This window comes from Protomyctophum parallelum, assembly GCF_964188405.1.
Source record: "Protomyctophum parallelum genome assembly, chromosome: 20".
NCBI classification, from domain to species: domain Eukaryota; kingdom Metazoa; phylum Chordata; class Actinopteri; order Myctophiformes; family Myctophidae; genus Protomyctophum; species Protomyctophum parallelum.
The window spans coordinates 12,320,333-12,343,270 of NC_139718.1; the positions used below are offsets into that span (position 1 = coordinate 12,320,333).

A 22,938-nucleotide genomic window follows, 5' to 3' on the forward strand; every position below is an offset into this window, starting at 1 on the left:
TGAAATTGTTTTATTTTTACAGTTACATACAGTAAGTCACAGAGAAGCCACTAAAATCAAATTAATTGCAGTTGACGTACTGACTGTACATCTTTGGTTAAGCTTAACCAAAAGAAACAATGTAAACTCAGCACAGGTCGTAATTTAAACTCAGAACCACTGCATGTCCTCAGCCATCTTGTTCAGCTTGCTGGAGGCCATCCAGGGAACACTATTCAACAAACAAAAAAGTAGATATCACAAAATGTTAGGGTGTAGCTACTGTAAACTGAATCATATAGACTTATGCCTTTTTTGCTCTGGCATCATGCATAGAGTTTGAAGACTAAATTTAAAGGTAATTGCTATGACAGCAAGCAGAGAAAACTGAAATAACCCTGAGTTTTCAAAGCTGTGATTATCATTGGAATTGTAATGACAAGGTTTAGGCCTCTTCAATAGAGTTTTTGGGGTAGAACACCCACAAACATGGCATTCCTGAGGGCAACATTGCAGCATATTAATAATACATTGCACGGCTTAGATTACAAAGCTGGGGTCCCCTCTTATGCTTTACAACTTTCTGCTAGCTCGAGACAAATCACTAAACCTTGTATTCAAGCTACCTCGTCTTTGGGTAATTTTGTTCATGAAATGCTGTGTCATATACCATACTGTAGTTCTGCCATACTTGCCTATAGATTACAGTGTGTTCGCTACATAGCCTATGCTTTCATTTGGCTGCGATTTACCTAGTTTTCCTTGCATTTTCATTCATCCTAGTGCTCCTTTAATTTAGTTTATGTCAATTCACTCTAGAGTAAGATTGAACAGTTCTAAATTGCCACACGAGCTTATAGAACAAAGGGAGTCTTTAACACGCCTCAAGCCTAGAACGGCATCACATGAACAAGGACACTTAATGCAGAAGAAGGAGAGGACACTGGAGCAGCACAGACATTTTAAGCCTAACGATTAACGTTAGTCGTTTTTGTATACTAGCGCACCTAATAAAAGGCTTAAAATGTCCGTGCTGCTCCAGTGTCCTTCTCCTCCTTCTGCAGTTCTAAATTGCCATTGCAATATAAAAATGAAATTATGACAGTGTAATTGTAGGATGTGCTTGTCAAGCCATTGTTCACACTATATCACGTTGTAATTCTTGCACGAAAGAAGGTTTATGTGTCAACGGTTAGAGCGTGCAATAATTCACTGGTGTGCAAGATAGCGAGTGCTGTAAGATGCTTCACACGAATGCTGGACAACTCACCCCGGTGCTTGCCCGTTTTTCCTCCCGGAATTTTCACCAGTGAGGGGGATAACTTTGTAATATGCTATTGGCTGTTTGTATTCTTTTTGGAAAAATATAAAAAGATACTCCTATGGAAAAGGCTATATTATTTTACTTATATTGACCCTATAAACAATTTAGTATTATTTAATACATGTAAGGTTTTGCCCACTCAAATGGTACCTCGTCAGATAATCCCTACAACAACTTCTGTGAACAGACTTCACTGTAGTAGCTTTTCATAAATTATATTTGTACTTAGGCTGTCTGCTGTCATGAAAGGTTATAGTTATAGTTATAGACACACTTTGCGGACAAGACATGGCTTCTTCAAGAAGTATGTAAGTAATTGTTAAATAGGACATCATTCTAATTAATTATAAATGACAAGATCAGACAAGACCTCCCCCTGGCCAGCCGGGGCGCCTGATGGAGGGGAAAGGAACTGGTCGGAATAACGTGTCCCTTCCACGCGCTACGTCCGGCCGGGGAAATTCCCCTCTGTCAGGTGAAAAGAAGCAGCTTGGACTCCTCATGCATAGAAGGAGGCATGAGGTCAGTCCGCTGCCCCCCCAGGTTGGCAGAGGAAGTGTAGCGCCCAGGATTACATTAGATAATTGGCACTGGGTGAAAAGAAAACTGGGTTACAAAATCATGGGATAAAAATGTATTAGTAAAAAATAAAAATAAAATGACAAGATCATACTGTTAACATGGCCAATGAGAGGTCTTACACATACATGCTTTGATAGGGGTAAAAGACCATTCTGGTCAGCCACAGGATTGGGGGGGGGGGGGGGGGGGGGGGAAAGCAGCCACGGTATTTAGAAAAAAGGAAAGGAGGAAAGAAAGTCCAATATTTTTAGTCCAAATTACAGTGTTGGAACGGTGCTTTGCACAGCAGAGTGTCCTGGGATTGGAATGGCATGATGGGTGCACACTGGTGCCAAGCCCAACCCGCTGTTCACTGTCCTTTCTATGTACCTCCTCTCTGAACTCCATGGTGCCCATCTGCAGGACCTCGCTCCACCCCCAGTCCTTCTCACCCTTCTGACCAGGCAGACGGTTTCTGCCTCGCTCACCCAACACCCGCTGTATGAATGTGAAACGGCTTCATTAATAATACAAGCAGAATTGAATGAGCCAGCAGACTGTCACTCAGATCACCTTGTTTGGACACCAACAAAATATCTTGAAATTCAATTAAAGCACTGCTGCCTGCTTTTCCAGCATCTCTATAATCTGTGGAAGCAAAGTCCCATTGAAAGTGATACCCCAGTCTATGCATATAGGTCTGCTGGGATATCCTCAGTTCCTCTCTTACTCCCTTCCCAAAGACCAGGAATTCTGAATGTTACATGGGACTTCAGCTGATACATTGCTGCATGGTTTCAAATACATTGCCAACCACCCACCTAAATCAGAGAAACAGCCACTCATGCTTTTCAAGTTTTCATGCATCCTTTCTTCAAACATGCCTTGCTGCCCAAATATTTCTGCCTTGGAAAACCTGTGGTCAGTTCAGGGATGAGTGGGAGTGAGATGATTGCTAACATTATTTTAACTTTTATGCCAGTTGGAATATAAGTCACGTTTGCACATCTTTTTTGAAAGTAAGCTTGGTTAAAAGTACTACAAGTAGTTTTTTATGTGGGTTTTCGGGCACACGTCATGGTCGTAGCATGACAAGTGGAGTGCGATGTATTGCAGGGCATTTCCACACATGCAGTATATCATTCCAGTTGTTGAAAGGGGTTTGTCAGGTAGTAATGTAAAACCCATCAAGTAACTCCACTCAATGACTCATAGTTTCAGCTTGAAATGTACCATTCTGCTTTTGGGGTTTCTCTTCATTATAACACCATCTTATGTCCTCACCACAAAGTCCCACCGTGTATTTAAACAGCCCTCTGCATTATTTTGGTTTAGTGAATGTAAAGCCACGTTACAATTTAAAATATACAGGCATATGGCAGACTCTTACTTATATCCAGAGTCACTTACAAAGTATAAGATCTAAGTATATGGCAGAATGAACGTATTCAACAAAGTGGGCAGTATAGTGTGCAAAGAGAATAATTAAGTAGCCTACTACAAGTACAAAGTAAATAGGATTAAAGTTGAACAAGCGTTAACAATTGCAACAGTTCAGTAGCAATATCATGTAAATAAGATTTGTTAAAAAATAGGTAATATTTCTATTTAAGCAACATGAGCATCAAATAATAAATAAATTCATTGCCAATTGCCAATATAAGTAATAGACCAAATTAGGATTATAACACTGGTGAAAGTAAAAAGAAATGTAAAAGAAAGTACATTCAATTTGATTTTAGAGGCCAGTTGCCCTGTAAGTCTTAAACACACTCATAAAATATATTTTAAGACCATTGCTTTAAGTTTCTGTGTGAACCATTCATTTAGATCTCTTGATAAATCCTTTTTTCCCCCCTTCTTATTTTTAGAGAAATTTGGCTTCTGATGAAGAAAAAAAATCATGTAGCCAAAAATAATGTAAAATTGAAAAAAAGGAGAAAAGAAATCTGCTGGTAAGCAGGTATTCAGCCTCTAGCACGAGGTGGGGGGGACTCTGGAAGGAGCTGGGATGGAACTCCTCATGATTGGTTGATGGCTGCTGTTGGTGTGGCCCTGTGCCAAGCCCTTATGTCTTTATATACAGTAAACAGATGACCAGACAGTCCTGAGTGTGCACTGTGATCCACCGTGTCTCATCCTCTGTACCTCCATCACAGCAGCCTGCAACATCTCCGGTCCCTGCAGCTCCTCCATACAACAGGGCCCCTCTGATAAAGTTTTAACATCAGCACCAACAAAAGGTTTTTCATTTTTCATAGCTTTTTTTTTTGCTGCTTTCTTCTTTTAAAACTCACAGGCGGTCTTCTCTTCCACAACAATGGCTGTCCAGATGTTGCTCCTGTCTCTATCCTTGTGGTGGCTTCTGGCCGGGGACTTCTTAGCACAGGCCACCTACTACCGGCACCACCGCCTTGTTCCCCATTACCGCTACCGCGAGCACTCCGCCAACGCGGAAAACCATCTGCCTGAGGTCTCCAACCCGGTTCCTGAAGCTTCCCAGCCGGCCATTCAGACATACCCTGACATTCCTGAGGTCTTCCACCCGGCAGCGGATTCTTATCTGCCTGAAGTCTTCCATCCGGCACCTGAGCCTTACCATGAGGTTGCAGTTGCACATCCACCAGAACCTGAAGCTTCCACCCCTCTGAGCATGAACCGTGTGTTCTATGGAATCATGTTCGACGCTGGCAGCACAGGCACCAGAATCCACATCTATAAGTTTATTCAGAAAGACCCAGGTGAGTGGAGGTTTCTCTCTCTCTCTGCCGTATCCAGTCTCTCTCTGCCACTGTCCCAGGAGCCAATAAGGATCCACATGCCGCTGCCTCCCAGAGAGCCTCTGTTTGCTGTTAGGTAATTCACTTTCTGGTGTAAAGACAAACATGTGCCGGCAGGGTGTGGAGAGAGCACGAGCAAGACAGTATTCTAAAAGTAGCTGAGTTGGAGTTTTAATTTGCCTGTCTGACTCAACGCTGCGTTTACTACACTATTAAAGCAAACTTGTAATGGTGAATCTGGATTTAAGTCACCTCCTACTGTCTAAGTATCGTGTGTGATAATTGAATGCTTTGCAAATACATGCTTTTAAGTTGCAACTCTTTCATATTTGAGGCGAACGTCCTACAATTAGTTGTCTTTTGCTTGGCTTATTATGTGCTCTTTGACACCCCCTGCTTCTCTCTTTAGTGGAGCTGCCAGTTCTCGACCATGAAATGTACCACGCAGTGAAGCCTGGTTTGTCTGCTTACAAAGACAGGCCTGAGGAGGTATGTATGCCAGTTATGCCATTACTTGATATTTAAGATGATAGAAATTGGGAAGTTCCCCACTATCTATAAAATCTGGGGTTTTGAATCTTTTGATTTAACTCTGAGAGTATGAAAATGGATCCCTTACGGGTGCATTTTTACACTCATGAAGTTGCATCCCTGTGATAGTCTATATACTGTTGAAGAATTCCTTGTAGTGCTGCCATTACCACTGCCTGCTGCTGAGTCCAATTAACTTCCACAAGATGACTAGAGCAATATACTGCACATCCAGTCTTTAATCCTTGAATATATCCCATTGAACCGAAACATCACTACGAATTGTCGTCTCACCATCAGTCCAGTCATTCATTCATCCTTTTTGGTTTGCTACCACTGTGGGTACGTTTCTTTGGGTGATTGCTATGTGCTACTGTGTGACTGTCTGCTGACTGTCGCTGGTTTGTAACTGCTCATTATCCCTCCTTCAGGGTGGTAACACCATCAGACAGCTGCTGAAGATTGCCAAAAAGACTGTGCCCGAGGAAGACTGGAAGCAGACACCGGTGGTCCTGAAAGCCACAGCGGGTCTGCGACTGCTTCCCGAGGACAAGGCCAACGCGCTGCTCGATGAGGTGAGGCACGTTTTCTCACAGTCCTCCGGCTATTTGGCACAAACATAATCCGTTCCTCCAAAGAATGGGATGAGAAACCACTAAGTACTTACAAGTGTCACTGTGTCTTTGAAAAGCACTCTCTCTCTCTCTCACTCACACACACACACACACACACACACACACACACACACACACACACAACCAGGGCAAGTCTGCCCATTTGGAGGATATCATCAAGTTGTAAAAAAGCAGCTGTTGTGGGGTTGTCTGGAGTAACGGTTAGCCATATGTCATTTGAATTATTAACTTTTAGACTACTGTTTCAACCATGCTTGTGGTCAGACATCTGTCACTCAGAAACACCCACCACAGTTCATTTGCCTGTGCTTTCAGGGAGGATATTAATGATCTAAACCCTACAGTACTTAGTTGACCAAGGTCCCCCTGGGGTCTATCCTTGGCACCCTCAATTGTCCCCCTACACTAAATCTCTTCACCAACAATAGCTGAGCTACAAGATCTATAATGTACCAATGTTTTCCTATTATGACATGCCCAGAATAGGAATCCTAGGGTTTAAGTGGTTCATATTCCGATTGTCATAGTTTATGGTTAATATATACTGTAGCATATTACATGGTTGAATGAGATGTATATGCATTGTTTCCACAGGTGCGGGAGGTTTTTGAGGAGTCACCTTTCTTTATACCAAACAACAGTGTCTCCATCATGAACGGGACAAACGAAGGTAGGGCATCTTTGAAGTGGTATTACCAGTATGCATTGACTATGATGAAAGCATTCCAACTTTCAGAAAATGGTTCATGTTGACGATTGCCAAATGAGGTACATCGTCATTGACTAAAGTTATATCTACCAATACTGTCTTCATAAAAACCTATTTATGGCCTGCAGCTACCTCATAAGGCCTGCTGCTACCTCATTGGGACAATTAAATATCCTTGTCTGCGCTGCTGCTGCTGCCCCACGCCCAATAATTTAAAGTGATCCTCCACATCACTCATTAAGACGACCTCACCACGTTATGCTTCATCATGCACTTTGTACCATTCATTATCCACAGTTTATGAGTGCAATAACTGACATCTGAGACTATTGTTATTACCTGGGCTGGTCTACAATCCTACAAGACTCACACCGCTAATTTCATTGCACTTTAACAACAGAAAGCTAGACAATGGTCATCTCCGCCACCCTCGTTTAGGCCTTTTCTGGCGCAAACTAGCGTCCCTAATTTGGGAAATGTCATTATTGGCAGACATTTTCAAAAAAGTAAAAAGGAGCCACGCATTGCGAGCTTGTAGATTGGCTATTTTTAAAATATTTGAATAGGGCTTAAGATGTTAAACATGTGTACGAATGCCTGAAACAAGCCATGTTTTGTAGTTGAGCTGTAATAAATGGTAACCAGGTCTCATGGTTTTATTCATGTCCCCCCCTTTCCATGTGTCCGGTTTAGGAGTCCTGGCCTGGGTTACTGTGAACTTTCTGACAGGTAAGACATTGCTCCTTTTCTCCTACAGTGGTGTTAACGGTCATAACTGAGGTCGCCTCTGTACACAGTGAGCCGGCAGTGACTGACTCTTGTGTTCCCTCTGAGGGTCTGAAGTTGAGTCACTGCGACCCATGTGGTTACGATATTCCTTTTCAATTGACACTGAACTGGTGTAGCTTCACATCATTTAAAGACCCATGCACCCTCCAAAACAAAAGTTACCCTTTCCCACACGTTGTCCACAGACAAGGTCAGCACAGTTGCAAGAATACTCAGCGGGCCAGTCTATACAGTATGACTTGGTGTGGTTGGGAAATTAATTCATTCTAAATAAAACAAGTGCGCAGTTAATGTACTGTACATGATATGGTCACATTGTCTGTTTACAGACAATGATGATGAATATTCAAAAGGATGCATTCTACAGTTTTCTATATTGAGTTGTGTGTTTTTTGCTGTTTGTTTTGCTTTAGGTCATTTATATTCCCATACAAAGAGGACAGTAGGCATCCTGGATTTGGGCGGTGGATCTACCCAGATCACTTTCCTTCCCAAATCAAAGGTGAATGACACATACTGTACAATTTGACTAATTAACATTTGAATATTTTGATGCATATTACCAATAACACACTATATGTGCCCTTGTTTCAACAGAAAACTGTTTTCAGTGCCCCACCCTCTTATATAGCCAACTTCAACATGTTCAACTTGACATATCAACTCTACACACACAGGTAAATAATGGAAAAGAGGCAGTTGTGCCCTTCTACCGTACAGTATATGTAATTCTATACTTTTGGGCATGAAAACCTGTAAATAGTAACAATTAAATAACTTAATGTTTCACCCCACATAGCTATCTTGGAAATGGACTGTTTGCAGCTCGACTGGCAACTCTTGGTGCACTGGGAGCTGATGGTGGGTAATCAGTTCCAGTACCTGCAAGGCTCATTCCACATCTGACATGTGTACTTCTGTACAATGGGAGATTGGCAGGTTAAAATTGGCTGTGTTTCCACTTTCTCAGGTCTAGATTGGAAAATCTTTTACAGTTCCTGCCTGCCTAAGAAGTTTAGGGAGGAAGTCACCTTTGGAGGAACTACCTACCAAGTTAGCGGAATTCCAGACGGTAAGTTTAAAGAGCTTTTGCGGTTTTGGATTGCCTTCCCAGTTCCTTGGACCCGACAGACTACATTCCTTGCATTCAGATTGCAGAACCCAACGGTATATTATGCAGAACAATATACAGTACTGCAGTCTCTCACGATATTTTCCCATAGGAGTCCCTGGGACTTTGGCAACAAACACATGTTTTGTCATCCTCTCACTCTCCGCCTTCCCTCTTGAACAATTAGACTACAGTCAACCTTGTATTTAAATGAAAGGAAAACTGTCAGTTAACTCCACAAATAAGGCAGCTACTCCCATACCACAGTCAAGTAGCCAAAAGATACTGGGTTAGTCCCTGAGCTGTTATTTTTCTGTGTAACGAGCGGCTTGATCTTGACCGCTTTCAATTATGTGGTAAAAATAGACAGCCCAACAGGGCCATACTAAGTGCTGCCCTTGTCAACACATGGTTTTGTAGGCTCGACCGAGCCAACCAGTCCCATGGGTCTGTGTGAAAGTGGTCTTTCTGGGGCTTCCCTGGTATAACTGTATGGTGACTCTGAGAGCCCCCAAGTTCACCCGTCTGACCTCACTGACTGAGACTTCAGGCTCTCCGGGCTGCATTCCTCTTTGCGTTGCCTCTAGACTTCTTTAAGCCACTTCCTTAACACGCTAAATGTGCTCCGATATAGAATGTTTGAGTGTTAAGTCACTGTGTCACAATACAGCATTAATTTTTCGTTTTGTCATATGCAGGCTATGCAGGCTATAAGCTGTGTTACTACGAGGTGATGAAGGTGATCAAAGGAAAAGTGCACCAGCCGTTTGAAGTAAAGGGCAGCAGTGTCTTCTATGCGTTCTCCTACTACTTTGACAGAGCTGTGGAGTCAGGCCTCATTGGTAAGTGGGCAGAGAGAATGGAATCAGCTTCCAATTGTTTCTCAAGTAAATTGTGATTTATAATAGAAAATACATATACCGTTACTGTACTTTGTTGTATACAGTGCATCGTGAAAATTGTCGATTAACAAAGTTCACTGCACTTACTATGCTATCAGCATAGTAATCATGCATTACAACACGTTGCAATGCATTGTGGACAATATATATTTTTTAAAGTTTGTCATGCCCAAAACAGATACACCAGGTTGAAAGTCGTTAAAGTAACGTATTGTTTTGCTTCATTACAGATGGAAGTCGAGGTGGCATGGTCGAAGTCAGAGATTTCAAAAAGAGAGCCAAGGAAGGTGAGAGTCAAACATTTTCTTTGGGGCGGGTAAGCTGAGGTTTGCATTAGTTCAGAGCACAGAGGACAAATAAGGAAGCTCGCTGTTTATTTACATATTTCAGAACCCAACAATCTCACAGGCTTCACGTAACCACTGAGTTTTCCTGCAAAACACACACTGTTCTAATCACACAAGTACTAAACCTCGTTTGTGCCCAGATACGTAGCTTGGCACAATCGTGTCAACTTGGCACAGCTTGCCCTGGCACACACAGGGATTATTGGTGTGACAGTTGTTAGCTCAAATGTCTCATGGAGACAGAATGTAAATAAACGACTATATGTATGTAGTGTTTTAAAATGTGTAATGTGTTTAGGGTGGCATCAATTCAGAACATATCATTTGAGATTTCACAAGGTCTTTGCGTATTTGTTTAGATACATTCTAACTTCACTCAAGATTAGCTGGAGTGTGTGGATCTCTGAACATCCAATGCAGAACTAGATTTATCACTAGCGGGAATGAGTTGGTGTCTTCTGTAAACCTGTTTGTGTTTGCGGGAACACAGTCACATGGTCTTGATGAGCATGCCTGGCACATACTGGGCACTGGCAGCTGAACTGAGGTCGTCTGTCTGGCCCCCGGCAGAATGGCACCTGACAGCCACACACCACACACTGGGGGCTGGCACACGCTGTGTACAGTGCATGACTAGCGGACACTGCCACCCACCCTCACCCTTACCTGACCCTTACCTCACACCTCCCAGCAAAACAAAACACAACACTCACATTTTAATCACGTATCGTTACGTTTCAAAAATATGTTCCACATTATGACATTAGGATGGGCTGCAGTGGCGTCTACATATTTACTCAAAAGACACTTTGTTTTAAATAGAGCTCATGACAACGTGTGACGCTTGTGACACACCACACACTGGGGGCTAGCAACACTGCCACCCACCCTCACCCTTACCTGACCCTTAACTCACACCTCCCAGCAAAACAAAACAGCACTCACCTTTTCATCACGTATCGTTAAGGTTCGAAAATATGTTCGCATTAAGACATTAGGATGGGCTGCATTGGCGTCTACATATTTACTCAAAAGACACTTTGTTTTAAATAGACCCATGAAAACGTGTGACGCTTTTTTCCTCCCTTTTTTGCAGTATGCAACAAGATGACCAAGTACCGCGCCATTAGCCCCTTCCTGTGCATGGATATGACATATATCACCTGCCTGCTCAAGGAGGGCTTTGGTTTTAAAGACACCACAGTGCTGCAGGTAAGAAAAAATCACACCCGTGTGAACTGAGTGGTGCAACTCCCCTCTCCTCCCCCCCCCCCCCCCCTCTCTCTCTCTCTCTCTCTCTCTCATTAGCAGGCAACAGTGCAGCACTATCTCTCTCTCTGTTTCTGGCACAACAGCGCCCCTACTGGTACTCATAGTCATACTGGTGCTCGTAGTCACATAGGTTAACACGGACATAGTCACATAGTCACATTGCTGTTCTTTGGAGTGGTTGCACCACTCAAAAAGGGACAGTCATTGGACAATGCAAAGAGACACATTGAATGCTTGAGATAGATGAGGCAAAAATTATAGGATAGCTTGGCTTAATCAAATCAATTATGGCACATTATAAAATCTCCTTTGTGCTCTTTATTCCACAGCTTGCTAAGAAGGTGAACAACGTGGAGACAAGCTGGGCCCTGGGAGCCACCTTCGACCACTTCCGTAACCTCAACATCCACTAAGGACAGCCAACTGTCACTGCCGCACTGAAAGGGACAGGTCTGTAACTGTGGGGCTGTCCCCCCCTCTACGAAGCCCCACTGACCAGCCCCTCCCTCAGAGACAACCCCATTCCCATCACACTCTTCCAAGCCAACCCCCCACCCCCCACCTTCTTTGACCTCAGCACCCTGCAGATACTCCGAGAACTGTTGAAAAAATAAATCACTATATTTTTTATAAGGCCAGCTATTTCTACTGTACGTCAAGCCCATAATTAGTGAGCTGACTTTATTTTTGTTAAACAAAGCGTTTACATTTTTGGCTTCCTCCAAGGTGTCTGATCAGAAATGCTGTCTCACTTGCCAACCTTTACAGTGGGTAGAGGGTTGTTTATAAGCAATGCAAAATGTAATGGTGTTTTTAAGATAAGTTTGTACTGTGGTGCTGGTGCGCACTGTGTAGTACAGTGGAACATTTGAAAAGTTGGGGTGTATGCAACATGCAATCTTTAGTTGTAGGTCTAAATGCTTGCAAATCAATAATTTTCTTTTTTATATTAACTAGGATGTTTTCATGAGACTGGGGGGAGATAATTCGCCCTTACAAGCTATTAGAGAAGTGTAGACATACAGTAGTTGGAAAAGAGTAGTCTGAGAACAGTCAAAAAGTTTCCCTTTCCTTAGATTTTGCACGTACCACTTTAAGTTGCAGAAACTGTAGCTAAGACATCAACTGTTGCTTTGGTGTCATCTGCATATAGTTGTATATATTAATCAAGGAGTGTCGGATTCACTATGACTCAGGGGGCCTAAGAAAGCACAGCGAAGGAGAGAAGTCTTGAGTGTGTGTTGCATGATAAATGAATACTGTTGTATGTATGACGTTAATGTCTGTGTTTGAAAGTTCAGCTTTCAATATTTGTTTTGTCTACAGTGGAGCAGTTCCTATCAAATGGGGAGGCCAAATTGTAGTGCCCCAAGTCTAAACTATATGTTAGTATAGCAATGGAGGAGCATATCATTAAGGCTAGCTAGAGTGTATCTCAACACCATTTACAGACATAATACAGTACATGAAAAACAAACAAGAAAGGTCACGGTAATTAGGCAAACAAAAAGGAAGAAATAATCCATGACTGCTTGATCTCTTTGTGTTTATCCAAGCCACAAATAACACAAAAAAGGGTTTGTTGCATTTTCTCTTGTGAACTGTACAAATATTTAAATAACTGCAAGATTGCCTCATTATACAGTATTTTAATAATCTTTATATTATTTAATATAGCCATTGAACATTTCTGTGTAACTGCTCTTCAAGCCATGCCTTTGCTGTCCTTTTAGTATTCAACATGTACAATAACTACTGCTGTATATAATATCACAATGTAAACTTGTATAAGTGAAGTACTTTGACAAAAATCTGCTTTGACATGTAATGCTGCCGCTGCACATTTGCTCAGAAATGCCTCTATTTTCATCAGTTGAATCACCTGATGATGTACTTGTATGTAAATTAAAAACATTGTAAAACTTTGTAAGTGAAATACACATATGCTGTACATTTTAATAAAATATTTAAAAATATTCTTTCTGCAATACTTAATCCAACTGGATACAGTATTTTAGGCATTAATCCATCTAGACCTGGAACACCTATACAGCCTGGAACACCTCTGTGTTACATTAGCTGTTGCTATATAATTTATATAGGAACATATTATCATATATCTTTTTTTAAATATATATATATATATTCCAGAAAACGTTGGGAAAGTCAGGATTTAGAAGTTGTTTTTGAGTGGTGCAAGCCACTCCCTTACGGACTTATGAGTGTGGGTGCCTGCTGGCTGGCTGGGTGGGTGCCTGCCTGGCTGGCTGGCTGGGTATGAGCATGAAAACAGCATGGTTGTTTTTCACCACCTGTGCGCAACCTAACACACACACAAACACACACGCACATATTAACTGTATATATGATGATTTTGGGTTTGCCAGTACAGTACAGTAGAGGGACCGGCACACGGTAACTCTGTCATTTCTGAACCGTTTCGGACACGGGCGGCAGTTCGGAACCGGCCCGGCCCCCTGGGTGCGTTCCTGGGGGTCTGGAACTACCCCCCCCCCCCCCGGGAAACGCCACACAGAGTTGCACCACTCACTTCACACGGGTGTGATTTTAGAATTGGCCTCAGGTCTAAATGGGTTAATAACAATAGCCTCAGGCCTTACGGAACATGTACAAAAATATAGAGTATGCCTGACAGCATATCTTTACACCATTTTTCTATTTCTGAACACTTGATTTATGACTATAACATAACTATTACAGAATAGCAGCATGCACAATCCATCATTAAATGTCTCTAAAAGTGTCTTATGTTTTAGCATATGAGGCTTTAGCCCTGATGATATATTACATGAATTATCCTATAGCAATTAAGAGAACTGTGTGAAATATGAAGCATAACATATCAATTTTGGGTGCCTCTTACGTCTACATCATATTTAATATGTGCTCAGGGCTGTCATAGAGCATGTCAACCTCAATGTTCAATGTCATGAAAGGATGTGGGTGTGGATTTCTTTTTCTCTCTTTTTTACACCAAAGACCACTTCTAAGAATAGATTAACGTTTACCATTAGATGGTTCCAAAAACAGGCCTTTGTCCTTGGTTTCTCAAGTTACAGCAATAAACACATATAGTAAAGAGTAAAATAAAACTTTATTAATTTACACTTTTACATTCCATTCACAAGGTCCAGTCAAACCTCCACTGCAGGACAAATGTCACCGGTCACTTGCTTGCAAATGCTATGATCTGCCCCTGCAAGAAGCAAAAGAGAACAGGATCAACTACACCATCACTGCACCCGCCTCATCATGCTTAGTAACGGTATGTTAGATCTGAGTGCTATACGAGACCTGTAAACCGGGAAACTCTTGACATTTAATATGGAAAAAATGTCACGTTAAACTTCGTGCCTTTAGGGTGAAATGTCTTTACAGTCACTTTGGTCTGAATCACTTAGTAGGAAATAAAGCCATTTCACTTGAGTGGTCTGTAATAAAAGTGGTGTGAAAACACAACCCAACACCGCTGTCCGCTGCTGCCCCAGGGCCTGCCCTGCACCCCACCCACACACTTTTAACACCGCTGTCCGCTGCTGCCCCAGGGCCTGCCCTGCACCCCACCCACACACTTTCAGTAACACTAAATTTGGGGCTAAACTTAGATGCCATAGTAGTAGGTTCAGAAGCATGGAAATTATAGGCACGGCTGAAGTTAAGCCCCATGTAATCAGAAGAGGGGGGCGGAGCAGGATGGAGTCACGTTGGAGGCGGGGCTTCCATCAGACAGGTGGATGAACGTTCCTGAGTGACAGATTTACACTTCGCATGCTTGTACATACTGTGTGCTATTTTCAGTGCGCGACATCCCACACACAAGTATAAATGGGGCTTAGGTTGACTGGCGAAGAGGTTTCCCCAAGGGGACACGAGGTTTCCCCAAGTGACGTAATATACAGTATAGTATATATACACAGTACACACACAGGTGATGAGGAGAGAGGCTTACTTTTAGCGGAGGAAGCATGTTCGTGGCCTGCAGACCAAAGGTCCGTAGGAGGACCATAGGAGCAGCATTAGTGGAGTAAAGATGTTTCATGAGGTCAATTGCAGCCATCATGGGGAGGTTGTGCCGCTGGCGTTCCGTTTCATATTCCAACAGGTGATGCATGGCTCCTATACAAACACAATCACAGCCTTTATGAGCCGACGTGTTTGATCTTGCACTAAGCCAAGTGCATGGCCTCCATGTGTTTTCTGCATTAAGTCAATATACACTGGAGCTATTTTGACTTCAAAACAGACCAATCAACAGAGAAAAGAAGGGAAGAAAAAGGAAAAAGAGAGAGAGAGGATTTTCATATTTTTTTCTTAATTCTTTTCATTTTTTACTGAATGCGACGTACATGCAGTTCTTTGGTGGATTGGGGAGAAAAACATCAAATAAACTCTAGAGGGAAAGCCGATTCTTTTTATAATGCAAGGTCAACAGTGTGCATTCAAGCTGGGGCCATGGTAAAGAGCTTAGGAGAAACCACTGGCTAGGGCTGCAGAACTTGTGTCTGTTTAGGGCTCTCACTGACCCAGGTCTTTCCCGTTAAAGGCCGCCTGGCTCAGGATCCGCGTGAGGCAAGCCACATCCCCAAAACCCAGGTTGGCTCCCTGACCGGCTAGGGGGTGCACACGGTGCGCTGCATCCCTGCAAACACAAACAAATCCATTACTATGCAAATACAGGCAACACATTTTTCTATAGTCTATGGCATAGGATCAAAGCCATGTCCACTTGAAGCATTTCATATTCAGTGAAGTAAAATAAGCTAATATTTAACAAACTAGTAGAACGAACAAAAAGTGCTTTGCATACTGTATATTCATATATGTGTATGAAACGTGTATGGAACAAAGTAAGTAGTAACCATTGGGATGAAATGTATGCATAAAAAGGATATTTCCATTCATAGAAAAGTATGTTCGTTATGAAGATGCTTTGAATTTCTTATGTAACATGGTAATAGTATCTAAAAAGCATTCATTGGGTGCTCCAGTCAAGTAGGTAGCTTGTGAACACGGCTGTAGGGCACTTATGTGACTTATTTTATAATCTATGTATGGTTTGAGGATAGAACGGAATGTTTTAGAAAAATGGAAATGCATATATTAAGTACTGAAAATCTAATTCACAAATTAGGTAGTTACACATTGCTGTTTGCACACATGAGGGAGTTATTGTTCCAACAATGAGTGAGTGAGTGAGTGAGTGAGTGACTGACTGACTCAGTGTCATTGACTATACTGGTCTCCATTGTTTGTCTCCAACAGTCCTGTGTGTCAATGTCCTCTAAATCTGAGTCAGTGGCACAATCCTCTCTGTTTTAGTGTCTTACCCAATGAGCACCACCCGGTGCCTTATATATTCTGTTGCATGGCCCATGCCCAGGGGGAACATGAGCCGACTCTTTGGGCCAATGCCAGACACACTGGGGGGAAGCTGGCGCGTTGAGCCGGCAGATGGCATCAGGACCGACAATGCGTTGCGGAACATGGAGCCAGCTGTCTCCATCAACTCAGACTGGTTCTCATTACTCCACTGTCAAAGACGTAAACAGAGCATCACAGTTGACAAAAATAGGATTAATAAATTGATGTCTGAAGTCCTCGCCTTAGGCAGGAACCTGATCATTTTGCCTTTGCGGTCAGAGCTCCTTCACTCTGGAACCACCTGCCTGAGTAGCTCAGGCTTGAGAAATCAGTTTTCTTTCAAATCCCTCACTAAAATGTATTCATTGTTTGATCCTTTAATGCTTTTATTTCTCACTGCAATTGATATTATATACATCTCATGTTTTTATCCTCTTGTTGTCTCACACACACACACGTCTTTCATACGTGTAGCGTCAAGCTTTTTAATGACATGCAATATTTATTGTATTACTGTACTGTATTTCTCTGTAGTTAATTGTTTTTTTATTGTCTTTTACAGTACACACATTACTGTTACTCTATCAATCAATCAATTATTCTTGAATGACCGATAGGGAGCAGAATATAGAGAAAACTAGAAAAAGTGCCCTTCCGGGCACAGGTCTCCACCAGGTTATCCACAGATCCGTGCAGTTAGAGGTAAAAACACTTTTCGGCCAGTTATAGCGCCACCTTGAGGCTGAGTTGAAATTGTTCATGTGGCATTTCGTCCTCGGCCTAGTGGGAATGTGGGTGCACAATTTCACGGAAATCACGCGATGTGTTCATGATTTGCAGCATTTTGTTTGAAACTGAGCACTCTGGTTAAGATTGGCTCTTTGGAAGCCAATCTTAACCAATCAGGATGGAGTCTGATAAATCTGAAAGACCCGTTTCGTTGAATGGCTCTAGAGAGACTGTGTACCAATTTGCGTGATGTTTGGACAAAATCTGTAGGTGTACTGTGCAAAAACTTTTTTTGCACAAAGCGGCCTCCTGGTGGCGCTATAACAGGCCGTTCTGGAAAGTTTGGGGCAGAGGTTCATGGTTGGCATCCAGGGAGTGTGTGTGCAAAATATGGCATCGAAAAACTTGTTTTGCACAAAGCGGCCTCCTGGTGGCGCTATAACAGGCCGTTCTGGAAAGTTTGGGGCAGAGGTTCATGGTTGGCATCCAGGGAGTGTGTGTGCAAAATATGGCATCGACCGGGTTAACGGTGGCCGAGATTAGCTGTTCACGGACACACGGACACACAAACGGACGGACACGCGGACGGACGGAGTGCAAAACATACTCTCCCCACATGCCTTCGGCCTGGTGGAGACAATGAAGACAGCAGTACACAACAAAGAAATTAGCTGACAAAGGGGCAATTCTGAAGCACAGGCCAGCGAGAGTCTGTTTCCTCCTCCCTAACCAACTGGTTTGGCAGGGCTTTGAGAGCTGGTCTAATTAAAAGAAGACGCTGGCCAGGCCATGCAGTTGAATTAACTCCATTTGAAAAACATTCCATGCAGTAATGGTCGACACTGGCAGACCACAGGTTTAATTAGCAAACCAGGTCTGACACCAAGCATGAGTCAACCGTGGTGACCCCAGCCATCAGCAAGGCCAGTAAAAATAGCCAGCTTGGGAAAAAGGAGTTTCTCCAAAGACAAAAATGGAAAGGTAAGCATTAGTGCAATGGAATGAAAGTACTAGAGGGAGTGTTGGAAAGGAGGGTGAGGGCACAGGTTGAGGTGGATGAGATGCAGTTTGGCTTCATGCCCGGTAAAGGTACGACAGATGCAATCTTTTTCACTCGACAGATGCAAGAGAAACACCAAGAGAAGAGGAAGAGGTTGTACTTTTGTTGACCTAGAAAAAGCTTTCGATAGGGTGCCAAGAGAGGTGGTGAGGTGGGCCCTAAGGAAGTCTAGAATGGAAGAGGATCGTATGACAAAAAAAAAAGGACTGGTCAAGGTAGTGATGACTCTTTACAGCAGAGCATGCACAGTAGTCAGGACAGGAAACGGAGACAGTGATGGGTTCGAAGTGAGGGTGGGTGTGCATCAGGGATCAGTACTCAGTCCATTACTGTTTGCTATTGTGATGGATGTGGTATCGAGGGAAGTTAGGGGTGGACTACCATGGTAACTGCTTTATGCGTATGACCTGAGAAGACCTACGTAGCAAGGAGGCTAGCAGCCTGGAAGACATGCCTGGAAGTGAAAGAGATGAAGGTGAATGCAGAGAAGTCAAAGGTCATGGTTTGTGGTACTGGCCTGGGAGTGATACCGCAGTCAGGAGCTTGGCCATGTGGAGTCTGTGGGAAGGGAGTACAAGCTAACTCTCTCCAGTGCCGGAGCTGTAAGAAATGGTTCCATCGGAGATGCAGTGGAGTAAGAGGCAGCCTGCAAGTGGCAAGTGAGACATTCCAGTGCAAGCGGTGCAGGGGAGACATCGCACAAGTAGATGCAGCCGAGCAAGAGGGGCTTGTAGTGGACGGGGAGACATATGCGGTGGACAGTTTGTTACATAGGGGACAAGCTGAATGCTGATGGGGGGGTGGACCTAGCAGTGACCACAAGGGTGCGAAGTGGTTGGAAGAAGTTCAGGGAACTCATGCCATTTTTAACATCCAAGGCCCCATCCCTGAAGATGAAAGGGCAAGTGTACTCTGCCTGCGTCAGAAGTTGCATGACATATGGAAGTGAGACATGGGCCCTGAAGGTGGAGCATGAAGAGAAGCTTAACAGAGAAGAAATGAGGATGATCCGATGGATGTGTGGTGTGTCACTGAGGGATAGAAAAACCAGCGCTGAGACAGAGGGTGAGAGTGGAGGCCATAGTGGATGTGGTGAGGAGAGGCAGACTGCGATAGTACGGACACGTAGTAAGGAAGGGAGAGAACGTCTGGGTGAAGAAAGTAATGTCGATTAACTTAGAGGGGACAAGACACAGTGGCCGGCCTAAGAAGACCTGGCAGACGACAGTGTTGGCTGACATGAAAGCACTCGGCATCGATCGCAAAGGTGGCCATGGACGGTTCCTGGTGGAAGAAAGCCATATCGAGAGTCAAGTCCAACCCAGCGGTGCCTGGAAAGCGGTTTAAAAACTGTAAACCGATGATGAGTGTATATTGTGTATACTGTGAACGCAAACTGGTCTTACATGCTCTGGTATGTTTGACTGTGACTCACAATATACTTTAAATTAAAGCATACTGCCACCTTTAATTTTCCTTTTTGTCTGCTTCCAGGTGATACATAAAACATGTGCTTCTCTGGCTGAGAATTCTGTTGCCATTAACAGTTTCCGTGCTTTGAATGGATTACTCCAGGTTAATGTCGCTGCCATATCGGACATACGCGACTTTTGTTTTATGTGTTTAATCCGCCGCAATGTAATAAATAAATATAAAATCCGTCTTCGCCGCGGAGAAAGAGAGTAGATGCATCTGTTCTGAAGAGGAAAACGGAAATCGTCACATGCTGTGGGCTGCTAGGGCTTCTGGGAAATTGAGGCCAATGCAAACGAATGGGGTTCAACGCCTCATGGAGGAGGGTCCTGTGCTGCGTCTTCCGGGTGTACCAAGATGGCGGGTGGTCCGGCCGTTCATAACAAACGGAGGAAGCTTTTTTCGCTCGATTTTCGCGGATTAAAAGCCCAAATAATTCAGCGTATGCTCTAAAGGTAATACAACAATCTCGGCAGTGAAGGGGGGTTGATTAAAAGTCTGGTAAATCGTTTTCCGCAGTCAAACTGTTAAGATGCCATGGACATTAGAATTGTATTCATCAATCATAATCAATCTTTTAATATTGAAATGCATTTGAATCCATGCAAGCGACCTTTGTGCCAGTAGCCACCAGGCTCCAAAACCAAGCCTGATCCCTATCTGTTGATCTGATCTGTTCTATTATTGAATTAAGGACTCCGACTTCAATATGGCACTACTGGGATGTACACTACTGAACCATGACAGATGGCTGTTAACTACTGTAACTGTTTAATTGCTGATAGACTATACTACTGTATACTCATATTCACTGTTGTTGATAGACTGTACTGTACATTATATTATATTATCCAGACCGTCACCGTTGTATGCTACTGTACTGACACTGTACACATATCACTATATGAGACAAATAAAGGCATCAAATTGTACAGATGAGAAATCAACTAGTCTACTATACAGTAACAGTATGAATGGTTTTGATGCTGCTGTATACAGTAATATAGTCGTTTATTTGTCATGCCCCCTGTATGTAAAGACCTTTACCAGTATGTACCCGGTGTTTCACGCTTACTGCTATTGCTGCCATTTCCCCATTGGGGTCTATCTTATCTTTGCGTCATCATATAAAGCAGTTTAGTGTTGCCGATGTTAGAAACAGGCCTTACGAAAGCAGAGTTGATAGCATCCACAAAGCTCTCTTCGTCCAGCTCCAGCAGTTCTTCTGCGTGGCGGTGGCTGGTAGACCACACCAGAGAGCTGTGTGTGTCCGACAACTGCAAGAATGCACAGGAGACGTTCGTCAAAATACAATCACGTCCTCAGGTACAGGAATGGATTCTAGACAACTACTAAACATGGGTTGCAATTTACCGGTAGCATTGCTATGGGTCCTGTTGGGAGGAATCTCTGCCATGCAACAACGTTCTCTGTGGGCTGATAAAACACATACGGTTAAAATTAATTAAAACAATAAATCATAATAACCTGGTAGGCAAATTGCTTTGAAATAGCTTTTAACCACTTTCACAGACCGCAATGCTTCATTATAGGCATTATATTTCAAAAATAGCTTTGTAGATTCGTTATTTTAGTGTTTGAACTTTGAACAGGGCTTAAGTGGAAAAACTGTATGTGCTTTCTCCATTCATCCATCGACACTGTACTGACCTCTGATAGGTGTAGCACAGCCACTACAGCAGACTGGTCATAATGTACTGACCTCTGATAGGTGTAGCACTGCCACTACAGCAGACTGGTCATAATGTACTGACCTCTGATAGGTGTAGCACTGCCACTACAGCAGACTGGTCATAATGTACTGACCTCTGATAGGTGTAGCACTGCCACTACAGCAGACTGGTCATAATGCACTGACCTCTGATAGGTGTAGCACTGCCACTACAGCAGACTGGTCATAATGTACTGACCTCTGATAGGTGTAGCACTGCCACTACAGCAGACTGGTCATAATGTACTGACCTCTGATAGGTGTAGCACTGCCACTACAGCAGACTGGTCATAATGCACTGACCTCTGATAGGTGTAGCACTGCCACTACAGCAGACTGGTCATAATGTACTGACCTCTGATAGGTGTAGCACTGCCACTACAGCAGACTGGTCATAATGTACTGACCTCTGATAGGTGTAGCACTGCCACTACAGCAGACTGGTCATAATGCACTGACCTCTGATAGGTGTAGCACTGCCACTACAGCAGACTGGTCATAATGTACTGACCTCTGATAGGTGTAGCACTGCCACTACAGCAGACTGGTCATAATGTACTGACCTCTGATAGGTGTAGCACTGCCACTACAGCAGACTGGTCATAATGTACTGACCTCTGATAGGTGTAGCACTGCCACTACAGCAGACTGGTCATAATGTACTGACCTCTGATAGGTGTAGCACTGCCACTACAGCAGACTGGTCATAATGTACTGACCTCTGATAGGTGTAGCACTGCCACTACAGCAGACTGGTCATAATGTACTGACCTCTGATAGGTGTAGCACTGCCACTACAGCAGACTGGTCATAATGTACTGACCTCTGATAGGTGTAGCACTGCCACTACAGCAGACTGGTCATAATGTACTGACCTCTGATAGGTGTAGCACTGCCACTACAGCAGACTGGTCATAATGTACTGACCTCTGATAGGTGTAGCACTGCCACTACAGCAGACTGGTCATAATGTACTGACCTCTGATAGGTGTAGCACTGCCACTACAGCAGACTGGTCATAGTTCCACTTCACAGTGGGAATCCCAGACTCTCGTCTCACCATTGAGGTTGGACCATCAGCACCGACCTGAAAGAGGCACATCAGGTATAGAATAATGCTCACTCCAAATAAACGGTCACTTCTGAATCTTTCAATGAGGAAATCTAGATGAAAAAGTTAAACTGACCAGAAGCTTGGCTTGAAGCGTTTCTCCGCCGGCCAACGTCAACTGGACCCAAGGGATGGAGTCAGCCACCTGGCAGGACATTGGCCAAACGTAATTCACCACCTTGGACTTGTACTTGACCTCCACGTTATCTGACCATGAAGATATGAAGTGGTTACTTCGGATGAAGCGTATTCTCTAAAGTCTAAATAGAATGACCTTGGCTCAACTGATGCAACTCTTCTTCTCATAACAAAAGAAATACAACTTGGTCCTGTTCATTATACCAAAGTGACACACTAATCAGGGGTTTGCTACTTTCTTTGTCCAACTAAAGGAGGGAAAAAGTAAGATTTGGCTGTGATCTACGCAGTGCAAGATCTATAAACCACCTCATAAAACTCCACTGGCTTTCCTCACTGGCATACAGTAGACTAGTTCACATTTGACAATCAT

At 43.3% G+C, this 22,938-nt stretch overlaps 3 protein-coding genes across 5 annotated transcripts in view; 1 reads left to right on the top strand and 2 right to left on the bottom strand.

The window, feature by feature from the left end:
• LOC310878368 (uncharacterized protein) lies at positions 1–4,155 on the bottom strand. 2 transcript variants are annotated; one of them, XR_014570895.1, is made up of 3 exons: positions 4,013–4,155; positions 2,255–2,362; positions 1–211 (listed from the first exon to the last, which is right to left on the bottom strand). XR_014570895.1 is itself a non-coding variant. In XM_083792679.1 (3 exons), exons 1-3 carry the CDS (start codon positions 4,121–4,123, stop codon positions 170–172), a joined length of 369 nt encoding a protein of 122 aa, XP_083648805.1. In that variant the 5' UTR covers positions 4,124–4,149; the 3' UTR covers positions 1–169. The 2 variants fall into 2 exon arrangements, 1 of the variants encoding a protein (XP_083648805.1); XM_083792679.1 differs by having other exon boundaries at positions 2,147–2,362; positions 4,013–4,149.
• On the top strand, positions 3,790–12,916 carry entpd5a (ectonucleoside triphosphate diphosphohydrolase 5a). The gene is made up of 13 exons (XM_083792676.1): positions 3,790–4,605; positions 5,054–5,133; positions 5,607–5,750; positions 6,405–6,480; positions 7,213–7,248; positions 7,722–7,810; positions 7,906–7,985; positions 8,108–8,169; positions 8,279–8,380; positions 9,118–9,261; positions 9,552–9,608; positions 10,765–10,880; positions 11,270–12,916. Exons 1-13 carry the CDS (start codon positions 4,185–4,187, stop codon positions 11,351–11,353), a joined length of 1,491 nt encoding a protein of 496 aa, XP_083648802.1. The 5' UTR covers positions 3,790–4,184; the 3' UTR covers positions 11,354–12,916.
• coq6 (coenzyme Q6 monooxygenase) overlaps positions 12,473–22,938 on the bottom strand; it is an 18,473-nt gene continuing 8,007 nt past the window's right edge. The window contains exons 5-13 of one of the 2 annotated variants that reach the window (XM_083792678.1): positions 22,504–22,634; positions 22,296–22,403; positions 20,959–21,021; positions 20,754–20,861; positions 16,289–16,491; positions 15,485–15,600; positions 14,911–15,077; positions 14,102–14,157; positions 12,473–13,263 (exon numbers count right to left, since the gene is read on the bottom strand). In XM_083792678.1, the coding sequence (XP_083648804.1) occupies positions 14,128–14,157; positions 14,911–15,077; positions 15,485–15,600; positions 16,289–16,491; positions 20,754–20,861; positions 20,959–21,021; positions 22,296–22,403; positions 22,504–22,634 (926 nt within the window). In that variant the 3' untranslated portion in view covers positions 12,473–13,263; positions 14,102–14,127. Of the gene's footprint in view, positions 13,264–14,036; positions 14,158–14,910; positions 15,078–15,484; positions 15,601–16,288; positions 16,492–20,753; positions 20,862–20,958; positions 21,022–22,295; positions 22,404–22,503; positions 22,635–22,938 lie in introns of those variants that run through there. The other variant, XM_083792677.1, reaches the window with a different exon arrangement.